This window comes from Hemiscyllium ocellatum, chromosome 10 (assembly GCF_020745735.1).
Source record: "Hemiscyllium ocellatum isolate sHemOce1 chromosome 10, sHemOce1.pat.X.cur, whole genome shotgun sequence".
Lineage (NCBI taxonomy): Eukaryota > Metazoa > Chordata > Chondrichthyes > Orectolobiformes > Hemiscylliidae > Hemiscyllium > Hemiscyllium ocellatum.
In genome coordinates this window covers 41,655,961-41,669,350 of record NC_083410.1, presented here as the reverse complement: position 1 = coordinate 41,669,350, position 13,390 = coordinate 41,655,961, and the positions used below count along the sequence as shown (strand labels likewise).

The following is a 13,390-nucleotide window of genomic DNA, read 5'->3' as shown; positions in this document are numbered from 1 at the left end:
CAAAATGACAGATTTTTATTGAATTCAAATTTCACCAACTGTCACAGTGGGAGTTGAATCTGGATCCCCTAATGGTATTATCACTGGACTGTTTGTCCAGAGACCGAAGTAATATTCTTAGGACCCCCATCTCTCCCTCCCCCTTCGGGTTGGTTCATGCTGAATGAAGATTTTTCCTCAACCTTTTTTCCCCCAAATACTTCCACTAGTTTCTAAGAGGCTGGTTCACTTACGAAGGTCCCTGACTTAATCAATTTCGAATCACAACGTAGCTTTAAATTGAGGGATGATAGATAAAGGACAGATGTCAGAGGTAGTTTCTTTACTCAGTTGGAGCAGCATTGAACCCCTTCCTGCAACAATAGTTGACTCATCAACTTTAAGGGTGTTTAAATGGTCATTGGATAAATATATGGATGAAAGTGGAGTAGTATGGGTTAGATGGGCTTCAGATTGTAATGCAGACCTGTGAAACCATCGGGGGCCGAAGGGCCTGCACTGCACTGTAATGTTCTATGTTCTAACATGCAGCTTTTGCTGAAGGGGAGATAAGCTGGTTTTCTTCAGATTGAAAGTGGATTACTGCAGAAATTTAGGGTTTTTCACTGCTGATTTCTCTTCTGCTGTGACATTTTTTCTCCATCATGTTCACAACCCAGTTACCAAACAACCAATTACATAGTTGTTATCAAGCAGAGACCTTTCTCATTGGTTCCTAGTCCACAAACCAGTTATCAATCAGATTCATTCATAAAAACATCTCCTTGGCTCGAGTTTGCACGTTGCTAGAACCCATAGCTATACAAAGTGTTCACAATAGATAGTTAATTCTTTGTTTTCAAAATACACAGTGCCACCCTTGAAAATTCTTGGGTTTCAAACTGTTCTCTCATTTCAGTCCACAGTTTTAAAAAGCACATTAATAAAAAGACAGTCTATCTTAAGACTAACAGGTACTGTTTCCTAGTTACATGATAACATATTTTCTGATCTCAAACAGGATGATGACAGATTTGCTACTCTGGTCTAGGCTAATAAGATACTTAATATGTGAATCATGGGAGTATTCTCAGCAGAGATAGAGATGTATGATACAGCATGCAGAAATTTACTCTAGCATGCCCATCATCCATTAAGTCACTTGAAGCGTTCACTATCCCTTAGAGCTATATTAATGGCCTTGAGAAAATTACATTTTTAGGATAAACTTAGATCTGCAACAGTAATCAGAAATCTATTTTAGGCAAATTAAAACATTTTTTTCACCATCCCCAAATTATTAGCTTCCCACCATTCAATTTTGACCTAGAGGATACAATATTCAAACTAAAACAAACAATGGGGTAGACAATGAGCCAGGGGTAAACAGGAGAATAAAAGAGAACCTGTAAACTGGAACACGAAAGGGTGGAATTTTACCAGGCATTTGGATCAGTGCTAAAGAGGCTGGAAAAACTGTGTGAAGTATTAGACCAATACTATCTTTCCACCTCCCTTCTGGATTTCCCAGGATCAATATAACAATACAGACAGGAATCCCTGTAAGGGAAATGCATAAGCAGCTATGGTAATTAAAATGCTAATAAATCTCACTTGTGCAGTACCTCTTTCCGAATGTTTCACAGTAAACTGAAGGCGGTATGTGCTCAGTGGGAAGTCACAAAGCTCAGCAGACCATCACAGAAGCAACATACGAAAGGGAAAATCAGAAGTAAATAGGTTGGAAATAGCTTACTGCCAAGCATTTTCCTGAATTGATAGGGCTTCAATGTCAACCTAGTATGCAACCATCATAAATAGCTCCTGGAACTAATGAGACTTTTCAGGAGATACCACGATGCCTTTACCATCCAGCAGTTGAAAGGCCTCAATATAGTCTCAGTGAATGGCTGCTGGATGGGAAGATATAACACCTGAGGATTTGGTTACTGATACCAGTGCACCACACCTCATGTATCTCTGCAGTGAAGTTCAGTAAGAGTTGTACATCTACCAGAGGCTTAACAAAGCAAGCAGTTCAAATCTAGTAGAGGATACTGGTTTCAGACAGCTTTCAGAGGAGAAAGAAGATGAAGGATGGGCTGGTGCAACATGAACAGAAGCACCACTGACACATCCAGGCATAGATCTGCATGTCACAGAGTCCCGTGAACACCTTCAACCAGGTCACTTCAACCGAGGGGCATATAACCACAAATTCCCTCCTGCCAGTGATTTCCCTGGCACATACACTACACCTTCACATACATCCCTTTCCCGCAGGTCTGTGCCAATCTTGAGATGGGCCCTCAATACCATCACCCCTGCTTACTTCTCTCCTGTGCCAATCTCCCAACTCCTTGCAAACAAAGTGAAAGTATTTCAACGCACTTGAGTGTAGTACTTAGCCACCAAAGCCGCTGCTTGCTTAATGCTTTTCAAATGAAGCCACCATTACATGGAGACCATTGCTGTGCATCTTCATCCACTCATTGCCTCACTTTTTCGCAGGTCACTCATGGAAATAATGGATCTTGCAACTTCAGCACAAAGGTGCATCTCGTAATTAAACTCAGCAACTATGTTCAGCTGAGCACAGCTGGATGCCTCCCTATTCCCTGGAGAGTTTTCAAACATGTCTCCAGATCTACTCCTGGAAAAATACTTTGCACCATCCTTTCTAGCTGTGCTGCTGGATCCTCTGAGCTGACAGTATTGTGCGTGTGGAGGTGCATGTCGTATGATGGTGCTGATCCTCCTGAAGTTTGGTCAGTCTCTTCCCTTATCTGCCACTGTACCTGCAGCAAGTTTCAGGAGATCAAAATAAACGATCAGCAAGTTGCTGGAGGGAATCCCGAGGGACAGGAAGTACATGTATTTGGAAAGGCAATGACTGATTAGGGAGAGTCAACATGGCTTTGTGCATGGGAAATCTTGTCCCACAAACATGCTTGAGTTTTTTGAAGAAGTAACAAAGAAGATTGATGAGGGTAGAGTAGTAGATGTGATCTATATGTACTTCAGTAAGGCGTTCGACAAGATTCCCCATGGGAGACTGGTTAGCAACGTTAGATCTCATGGAATACATGGAGAACTAGCTATTTGGATACAGAACTGGCTCAAAGGTAGAAGACAGAGTGGGGTGGAGGGTTGTTTTTCAGACTGGAGGCTGGTGACCAGTGGAGTGCCACAAGGATCAGTGCTGGTCCACAATTGTTTTGTCATTTACATAAATGATTTGGATGCGAGCATAAGATGTACAGTTAGTAAGTTTGTAGGTGACACCAAAATTGGAGGTGTAGTGGACAGTGAAGAAGGTTACCTCAGATTACAATAGGATCTTGACCAGGTGGGCCAATGGGCTGAGAAGTGGCAGATGGAGTTTAATTCAGATAAATGAGAGATGCTGCATTTTGGGAAAGCAAATCTTAGCAGGACTTGTACACTTAATGGTAAGCTCCTAGGGAGTGTTGCTGAACAAAGAGGCCTTGGAGTGCAGGTTCATAACTACTTGAAAGTGGAGTCGAAGGTAGATAGAATAGTGAAGAAGGTGTTTGATATTCTTTCTCTTATTGGTCAGAGTATTGTGTACAGGAGTTGGGAGGTCATGTTGCGGCTGTACAGGACATTGGTAGGGCCAATATTGTTGGAATATTGCATGCAATTCTGGTCTCCTTCCTATCGGAAAGATGTTGTAAAACTTGAAACGGTTCAGAAAAGATTTACAAGGATGTTGCCAGGGTTGCAGGATTTGAGTTATAGGGAGAGGCTGAACGGGATGGGGCTGTTTACCCTGGAACGTCGGAGGTTGAGGGGTGACCTTATAGAGGTTTACAAAATTATGAGGGGCATGGATAGGATAAATAGACAAAGTCTTTTCCCTGGGGTCGGGGAGTCCAGAACTAGAGGGCATAGGTTTAGGGTGAGAGGGGAAAGATATGAAAGAGACCTAAGGGGCCACTTTTTCACACAGAGGGTGGTGCATATATGGAATGAGCTGCCAGAGGAAGTGGTGGAGGCTGGTACAATTGCAATATTTAAGAGGCATTTGGATGTGTATATGAATAGGAAGGGTTTGGAGGGATATGGGCCAGGTGCTGGAAGGTGGGACTAGATTGGGTTGAGATATCTGGTTGGCATGGACGGGTTGGACCGAAGGATCTGTATCCATGCTGTACATTTCTATGACTCTATGTACTGAGTTGACTGAAAGCTTAAGTCCTTGCATTTCTCTGATCATTATATTTTTCCAGCTTACATACTCATGTCAGAGGCAGCTACAGGTGTCATCTTTTTGGAATTCCACCTGTTACTATGACACTTTTTTCTTATTAGTGATAAACTGAACTGATGGTACCTTGTCAACTGAGGGCAAACTCCTCCATTGATGACACCAACTGCCCGAAATGTCAATTCTCCTACTCCTCAGATGCTGCTTAACCTGCTGTGCTTTTCCAGCCCCACATTCTTGACTCTGATTTCCAGTATCTGCAGTCCTCATGTTCTCCTGTTGATGACACCATGTCCAAGGATGCCTCTACATCCCTGTTTCTGCACCTGACCTGGTATTTGTACTCTCCTGCAGTGAAAGATGAATCCACATCCTGTGTCCGACTTCAGCTGCTCACCATCTCCATGACCTCCATGGTCTGCTATAAAAGGTTAGCTGGCTGCCCCTTTCCTGCCATTTTCTTTCCAGTGTAGTATATTTTCTATAACAGGGTGACCAGAACTGCACACAGTACTTCAGAAGAGGCTTAAGTCAGAACTCACACAACACCAGGTTATAGTCCAATAGGTTTATTTGAAATCACAGACTTTCAGAGGCCTGCTCCTTCATCAAGTGAAGTCCTGGTGTCGTGTGACCTCTGACATTTTCCACCCCAGTCCAACACTGGCACTTCCCCACCAGAAGAGGCCTCAGCAAATCCTTTACCACCTCATCATGACATCCCAACTCCGAGACTCAAAAGTCTGAGCAATGAAGACAAGCATACTAAATATCTTCTTAACCACCCTGTCTATATGTGACACAAATTTCAAAGAATTACGAACCTGAACCCATAGGTCTCTCTGTTCTAGAATACTACCCAGGGTGTTACCATTAAATGTAGAAGTCCTGTTCTTAATTGCTTTATGAAAATGCAAAGCTTCACATTTATCCAAATTAAACTCCATCTACCACTCCTCAGCCCACTGACCCAACTGATCAAGATCTCTTCATAATCTTAGAAAACCTTCTTCACTGCCCAGTGTACCACTAATTTTGGTGTCATCTGCAAACTTACGAACCATGTCTTTTAAATTCTGATCCAAATCCTTAAATCAGTCCTTGCCTCTCCAAATGCATGCAAAACCCTTTTCAGAATCACCTCCAACAATTTACCTTGACATCATTGGTCAGACTCATAGGTTTGTAGCTCTCAGGCTTCTCACAGCCTTCTGTTTGCTGCTCCAAATTGCAAGTCAATCTCAGAGTTGCGAAAGTGGCAAGCCCTTGTACATAGAAAGCTATACACACTACACCAGAAATGAAGTTCTTAGGATACAGTTCAGGTTACAGCCTAGTACCTTTTAGACTGCTCACTCATAATATATGTTTGTTCCAATTTGCTGCAGCATGCTTGATCATTAATTATATGGTATTCAAAATTCAAATAAAGCTATACAGCTAATTACATTTTAAAAATATAACTGCAGAAAATGCAATTTAATAAAATTTATTGAAAGTAAATAACCAACCAAGGTCACAACAAATCAATACTAATTGCAAAATAGCTCTTCTTTCCATGTGCAAATTTTTCCAAGTTACAAGTTTACAAGTTCCTGTGGACAGTAAACTGATTTTAAAATATAGTCCAATTTATGACTGTATGTATTCCACTGTATGCACTATCATGCCATTAAATCAGTCCAGAAAGTACAGAGTTTTTCTTCACACCATCCTGGGATTTGATTTTTTTTTAAAGCGCGTAGTCACAAATTATTCTACGATCAAATCAATTGCTCAGGCCACTGCTAATCAAGTACATCTTAATGATGGCATCCTAAAGGGAGATGCCTCTGAACTTAGCCTCCAAGGCATCTGCATTTTTCCTCCTCTATGGCACCCGAAAAGCAATTATTTGCATGTTAAATACAAATGATTCATGGTTTTGCAGCACATAATATTGGAAGGTCAACACACAATCCAACAGATCCTTTTTTTCACACACGAACATTTATTTGGCAACTGAACAAAACAAAGTATACTGGCACAAGATATATGACACAAATTTCAAAGATTCATAAGTTTTTTTAACTTCATCCATTTAAACGAATAAACGGATTAAAAATACCATCATTAATTCAAGCACTCTCACTAAACCATACCTACCCTTCTTCAGTGCTCAAAATACCACTCCATGTAACACAATACTGCATTTCATCTTTAGCCTTTTCATTAGGCTTCCATTTTGCTTAGAAAGAAAGAAAGTTCATAAATTAGAAAGCAGGCCATTTCTGGAAAGGTCATACATTTTACAAGCAGAGCTCCACATCTCAAAATTAAATTATACAATAATTAAAAACAGAAAATGTTGGAAATGCTCAGGAGGTCAGAGAGCACCTTTTGAACGAAGAAAGGCTTCAAAATCACATGAATCAGAACCAAATAGGTAGCAACATAGAATGTATTTGGCTCAATAGGGAGGCAGAGAAGGCAAATGCATGGAGGGGAAGAAATAACAAACTCTTTCTCCCGCCTTAGATGTTACTTGACCTGGTAAATATTTGCAGCATTTTCTGAGGTTCTCCCCCCACTGTATCTATAAGTGTATTGCTTTTGAATTATCCAGTTTTATATTCGAATAAAGGTAAATGTAAGCCACAAAATTATTTTACACATGAATTGTAAGCAAACAAATATTCATAAAAGGGCTAATACTTACGGACTAAAAATACAGCTTTCTGATTCCTTGCTATCACCATAAGATCATTTGTTGGTGACAGTGAGATCACACAGTCTTGAAGCCATGACAATGTGGGTGCCTTGCTTGTAGAATTATCTTCCCTCTGCAACAGATTTCAGCGCTTAAGTCAAATGTATTACCAACAAAAGCAAAAGAAAGAAAGAAGTCCTCCCAGATCATATGACAGCTCTCTCATTAGAGGGACAACTGGTGGTGATTTAACCTGAAAATAACCATCCCTCAGGTGGGGAACAGTCCTTCATGGTACCATAGCCAGCGTGGAAATTGAACCCACACTGTTGCTGTCACTCTGTATTGCAAAAGGCTAACGTACCACCAAAAAAAATGTAATAGCATTAATAACATTAGAAACAGAGAAAGCATTTGTGTCTATATCAACATATGAAGAGATGACTTGCATTATCAATGCTGTTCAATGAGCTGACTCCAAAACAGATAATTTTGATGGTAATCTCACTCACTTCCTCAGCATATCAGCCTCAAATACTAAGACCATTTGCTAACTTTTAACTTTACATTCCATCTGCAGACACAAACCTACAAACTGCTGCAGAAAAGAGCATCTAAAATGAGTTTGCCATTAATATTATAAAAAATATGAAGTTGCTAAATATTCAGGGGCTGGTGATATCACATCAAGGCAAATTCAGCATCTGAAACCTAAGCAAGCAGGACAGATAATCACCAGGAGGGGAATGGGGGTGAATTAGCTCCCCTTCTTTTCAACATCCTTGATTGGCCATCAAGGTTTAAAGGATCCATATTGCATATCTTAATTCAATAATTATGTAAATCTAATATACTAGAAACAAGTTAAGGAGTCAATTAAAAGGATGGACAGTTTTGATTACGTGCTAACTTTTCCAATGTCACACTTTATGACATGAACATTGAATTCACTAGTTTCCAAATCTCCCCACCCCCTACCCCATCCCAGTTCCAACCCAGCACTGCCTCTTGACCTGACCTACTTGTCCATCTTCCTTCCCGCCTATCTGCTCCACCCTTTCCACAGACCACATATCACCTCCTACCTTTGCCCATCTATTGCCTACCTTTCCCCTAGCCCCACCATCACTTCCCCATATTTATCTCTCAATCCCATCCCCCCACCCAGAGTCCTGAAGAAGGGTCCTGCCCAAAACGTCAACTCTCTTACTCCTCAGATGCTGCCTGACCCACTGTACCTTTTCCAGTGCGACACTTTACCTATTCCTCCAGAAATAAAAAAAGTTACAGAAACAGGTACAAAGTTTTAAATTGCTACCTGTTCTGTAGAAAGGTAAAGATAAAGAACATACAAGTTCAAGTGCTTAAGGCGCTCAAGGTGTTAGGCTTTTATCTGAAATGTCGAATAGTTAGAAACATCCTGGATCAACGGCAACTGTGAATACTGCAGATATTGGTGTTCTCGGCTTGGTACAGTCAGACTCATTCGGCGTGGAAACAGACCCTTCAGTAACTGGATGTTTCTTCAGAGTTGTGTCAGGGGATGTGTATATATGTGAGAGGACAAGACCTCCTTACCAAATCATAAATTGATCTCACTTCTTTGCCAAAAAAATTCCTGGAAATACAGCTGATTTCTGTATCCCAATATCAGAGTGCCTGGTTTTCAAGTGGATTAATCACAGGAGCTTTTTTCATCCCAAGGAAAGCCCAACTCAAATTCGAGGTACAGATCTAATTGATTGGTTTCAGTTGCTTGGATAACATGTGGAGTTCTGACTAGTTCCTGTTTATTGATTGCTTCGTGAAGGTTAGATCAACCTGGAGTCAGGGTATCACTATAGCCGTTTTTAAGTCAGGTGTTTTTTTCCTCCTCTTTGAAACCATTTCAGTCAATGGAAGTCACAAGCATTAAAAGGGGCAGTCTGGTGGCTCAGTGGTTAGCACTACTGCCTAATTGCCAGGGACCCGAGTTCATTTCCACCCTCAGGCAACATTCTCCCCAAATTTGCATGGGTTTCCTCCAGTAATCCGAAGATATGCAGGTTAGGTGGATTGGCCATGCCAAATTGCCCATAGTGTCAAGGGATGTGTAAGTTAGGTGGATTAGCCATGGGAAATGCAAAGTTACAGTGATAGGGTAGAGGGGAGGGTTTGGGTGGGATGGTGTTTGCAGAGTCAGCTTGTGGATTCTGAACCAAATGGCCTGCTTCCACACTGTGGGAATTCTATGATTAAAATCAGATGATGAAAGTCAAAAACTGATAGCTCATATTTTATTCCCATGTCTCACCTTAACAAGTCAGATCAAAAGAATTGTGAAAGTAACAGTGCAAGGACCAAGCAGAAATCACTTATAATAACAGGTGAATTCAATGTCAAATCTGGTACAGAAAGAGAAATGAAGAAAATGAATAAATGTTGGATTACGAGGAGAAGAGTGTCAGTAATAAAAAGGTAAAACAACATAAATTTACTTCCTTTAAAATCTTCACCAATTAAAAGTTCAAGGAATGTACTCCAAACTTGATGTTAATTTTCAGCGACAGAGATTGACTGGCAATAATTAACAATGATCAGGGTGCTTCAAGGGCGAGTAGACTAAAACAGGTCGTGTTTAAAAATTTGCCATGAGAAGTTTACTTACCTACCACCCATGATCCCAGTGAAGACCAATAAGCCAAAAGAACCTAATTTAACAAAAGGAATCCAACCAGAAACTAATGCACAATATTTCACTTTTTATAACTTGTGCTTTATCAATGCAAAATCAACAAACATGCACAAACTGATAAATCAGCTAACACATATGCTGTCATCCATTTCACATACAACATTGGGCTCTATTAAAATGATAAAGAGACAAACAAAAGCCAATGCAGTGGAGGACTTGCACCAGACAGAGTTCATACAAACACTTTGTGCAAAGCAACATCGCAAGGCAAGAGTTCCCAGCTATTACAATAAAAGCATTTGCTTTTAAAAAGAATGTCACTTTCATAAAATGGGCCAAATCAGGACACAAACACCGAGGAAGGTTAAAAAAAAACTGAAGAACTACCCACACAAAGAAGTAAATGAAATAGAAAAGTTTCTAGTAGAAGTCAAAATCAAAGTTTCTGAAGGGAATTCAATGGCCCAGCACAATCATTTTGGCACGCTGACATGTATGTCAAATGGGCAAAGTCATAAAGTTCAAGCTGTACACAGCAAGTGTTAAAGTATTATGATATAGTGAGTTTTTATCAAAAAGAAACATTCAAATACATAATCGGGACAGCACACTTAATGTTAAAACATGCAACAAGCAAATTTCCAATACAGAGAAGACCAAATTCTAGAAAACCTGTGTGCACTTCAGAACTAGTCATTTTCACCCCTACATATAAAAGGTACGCATTGATGTCAATCTTATTCAAAAACCTGAAGAGTTTAAGCAACAGAGGTAGTCAAGGAACACACAGTCAGAAGATTTCGTAGGGCTCCATTATTTCACAGCAAAATCTAAATAAAAAGAAAATCTGAGGTTATGTTGAAAATTTATTTTAAATATAATTGCCAGCAAGATAGAAGGTGGTAACTATACAGGTTTGGCAGAAATATTTTCCACGGCTATCAAAAGTGGAAATGGTAAAAAACTTTGAGAAGATAGATAAGCAAAGAGACAGAAACTGAACAGTATGCTTAATTCAAGACAAATGAAACATCAGTATAACTGTATTCAGTCAGATTTCAACATGGCACTGTTAAGAACTAGGTATGATAGATGCAAAATACACATTAGATACCAAGATGATTAGGAAGGGAGAAGTCAAAATAAAATATCTGATCTCCCCATCTTCCAAAGAAGAATCTTCAACAACCATAATGGATATCACTTCAAAAGCATGAAGGAATCTTCAAATAACACAACCGAGGAAGTGCACAAGTTAGTCTCACCTATAGTTCAATTACTGAGAGCAAACAAGGAAGGCCAAACTAATTAACAAGTGGAAGTAAATGTGGAAGGATCAAAAAGAAAACTCCACTGAAGAAATTCAAGACGTTCATACCTTTCCTTGGAAGGCAACACTAAGAGGAGACAAGTAATGTCTAAAGATTCAAAATACTACAAAGAAAATAGGGGCTGTTCTAGCAGAGATGATATTCTCAGTGAAAGAAATAAGAGTTAAGAGATCCTCCAGTTCAGAAAATGAACCTCAGATAACTTTCCTCTACCAAAAGTGTTATTTTTCCAAATTCTGAGAGACATTGAATAGTAAAGTTTTCAGATCATTTGAGTTTGTAAAACCCAACACTTAGAGGAGATACTTTAGTGATAAGTATAATTATATAAACAAACATATAACAGTAACAGCCATCAAAGAAACTTGGTGCAGAAGTACATGAAGGAGTTAATAATTGATTTGAGTGCAATAAGCACCACCTACTTTGATAGCATCATGAGGACTTGGTGAGAAAGAAAAGTAGGATTTTGTGGGAGACAGTTCGAATGCTGGTCCTCCAACAGTCACTTTCCTAATGTAAAGCTTATTTGTATAATCTGTAAATAATTACTGAAATGCAATAAACTAAATCTCACTCACTCCAAGTTTCTACTCATTAGATCGAGGCCCAGATTCAAACCTTACCTACTCCAGAATATTTATTACATCTCTGAACAGATTGATTACAAAATATCTGGAACCAATTCTTTCTCCAAACTAATTCCTGTCACTAATCCCACAAGGCTCAACAAAATGCTAATTAACAATATAAATACAAAAACACAAAAAGAACAATTTGGTCGTACAGGTTCTTTCAATTCACCATCCTCCCATGCTCCCCAGTCTTCATCTTCCCAGTTATGTTCTTTATCTATATGAAAAAGAAAACAAAACATTAAATTAGTTACAGCCCATATAACTGAAACAATTTTAACAAGAAATGAATAGGCTTACCATAGCATATTTCACTAGAATGACTATGTTGCTTTGTAATATTTAAGTTCGAGTTTGTTAAGTTAAAGCTGTAGCGATAGTGAAACAATACTCTTTCATGGAGATAAATCAGAGTTAATGTTTCAAGACCAGTAACTCTTCCTTAGAACTGATGGCAGCGAGAAAAATATTGATTTTTTTAATGCAGAAGATTGGGCAGCACGGTGGCACAGTGGTGAGCACTGCTGCCTCACAGCGCCAGAGACCCAGGTTCAATTCCCGCCTCAGGCGACTGTGCATGCGGAGTTTGCACATTCTCCCTGTGTCTGCGTGGGTTTCCTCCGGGTGCTCTGGTTTCCTCCCACAATCCAAACATGTGCAGGTCAGGTGAATTGGCCATGCTAAATTGCCTGTAGTTTAGGTGAAGGGGTAAATGTAGGGGAATGGGTCTGGGTGGGTTGCGCTTCGCCGGGTCAGTGTGGACTTGTTAGGCTGAAGGGCATGTTCCACACATAAGTAATCTAATCTAAAAAGATAGGATTGGGCGGGGGGGTAAGGAGTGAACGATAGGTGGAGATAGAGCCCAAAGAGAGAGATGGACAGTTGGACAGATAAAAGGAGTAGATAACAATCAGACAAAGGGGATGAATAGCTGGACCTGAAACATTAACTCCGATTTTTCCTCACAGACGTTGCCAAATCTACTGAGCTTTCTCAGCAATTTCTGTTTCTGAATTCCAGCATCTGCGGTTTTTTTCGGTTTTTAATGTTCTTTCATGTTGTACTGATGCTGGTCTTCGATTGTAAATGCATCAGAATCTAGAGTCAGTTAAACACTTTCATAGATTTAGTAACCACACGTTATTGTTAAAAAGCTAAAATAAACATTTTGTACACACATTTCGAATGTGGCTACACAGTTAAGTGTGGGAAATGTCCCAGAGGATTCAACGGCCCAAGATCTTTAGATAACAAGCCCAAAGTCAGCACAAAAAATTAGAAATGGTGGTAGAAAATATGTCTGAGTGGGTCTTTCAGCCAGCCAAGTCTACTCGACCCTTTAATATATTCGTGCCTGTTTGATGTATTAATCTTTTTTACCTACACTATTGTCATAATCCAGCGCACCACTAATAGTCATAAATCTATCATCTCTAAGTTTGAGCTCTGCAGTTCAGAAATCCAAAAGATTCACGATGTTCTGAGTAAGAAATTTCTCCATCTTGATCCTAAGTGGTTTTCGCTTATTTTCAAATTATATCCCATTGTTTATGGGAAGAAGCAGAGGGTGATGGTTGAAGGGTGTTATGTTACCAGTGTATCCAGTGGCTCAGTTCTGGTTCTCCTGTTTGTTGTATACACTAATGATTTAAACAGGAGTGTAAACGTTAGCATCAGTAGATTTGTAGATAGTACAAAAATTGGTGGGCTGTTAAAATAGCAAGGAGAAAAGCCTTAGACTACAGGACAATATAGATGTGGTAGTCAGAGGGCTGAACGATGGCAAATTGAATTGAATCCTGAAAAAGGTGTGGGGTGACACACTTTGGGAGTACTAATACAGCAAGGGAA

At 39.8% G+C, this 13,390-nt stretch overlaps 1 protein-coding gene across 1 annotated transcript in view; it reads right to left on the bottom strand.

Annotated features, from left to right (window-relative positions):
* Nucleotides 1-13,390, bottom strand: part of rab3gap2 (RAB3 GTPase activating protein subunit 2 (non-catalytic)) — a 97,414-nt gene that overhangs the window by 68,446 nt on the left and 15,578 nt on the right. The window contains exons 2-4 of the mRNA XM_060831448.1: nucleotides 11,692-11,756; nucleotides 6,909-7,032; nucleotides 6,356-6,437 (exon numbers count right to left, since the gene is read on the bottom strand). Of these exons, the coding sequence (XP_060687431.1) occupies nucleotides 6,356-6,437; nucleotides 6,909-7,032; nucleotides 11,692-11,756 (271 nt within the window). The remainder of the gene's footprint in view (nucleotides 1-6,355; nucleotides 6,438-6,908; nucleotides 7,033-11,691; nucleotides 11,757-13,390) is intronic.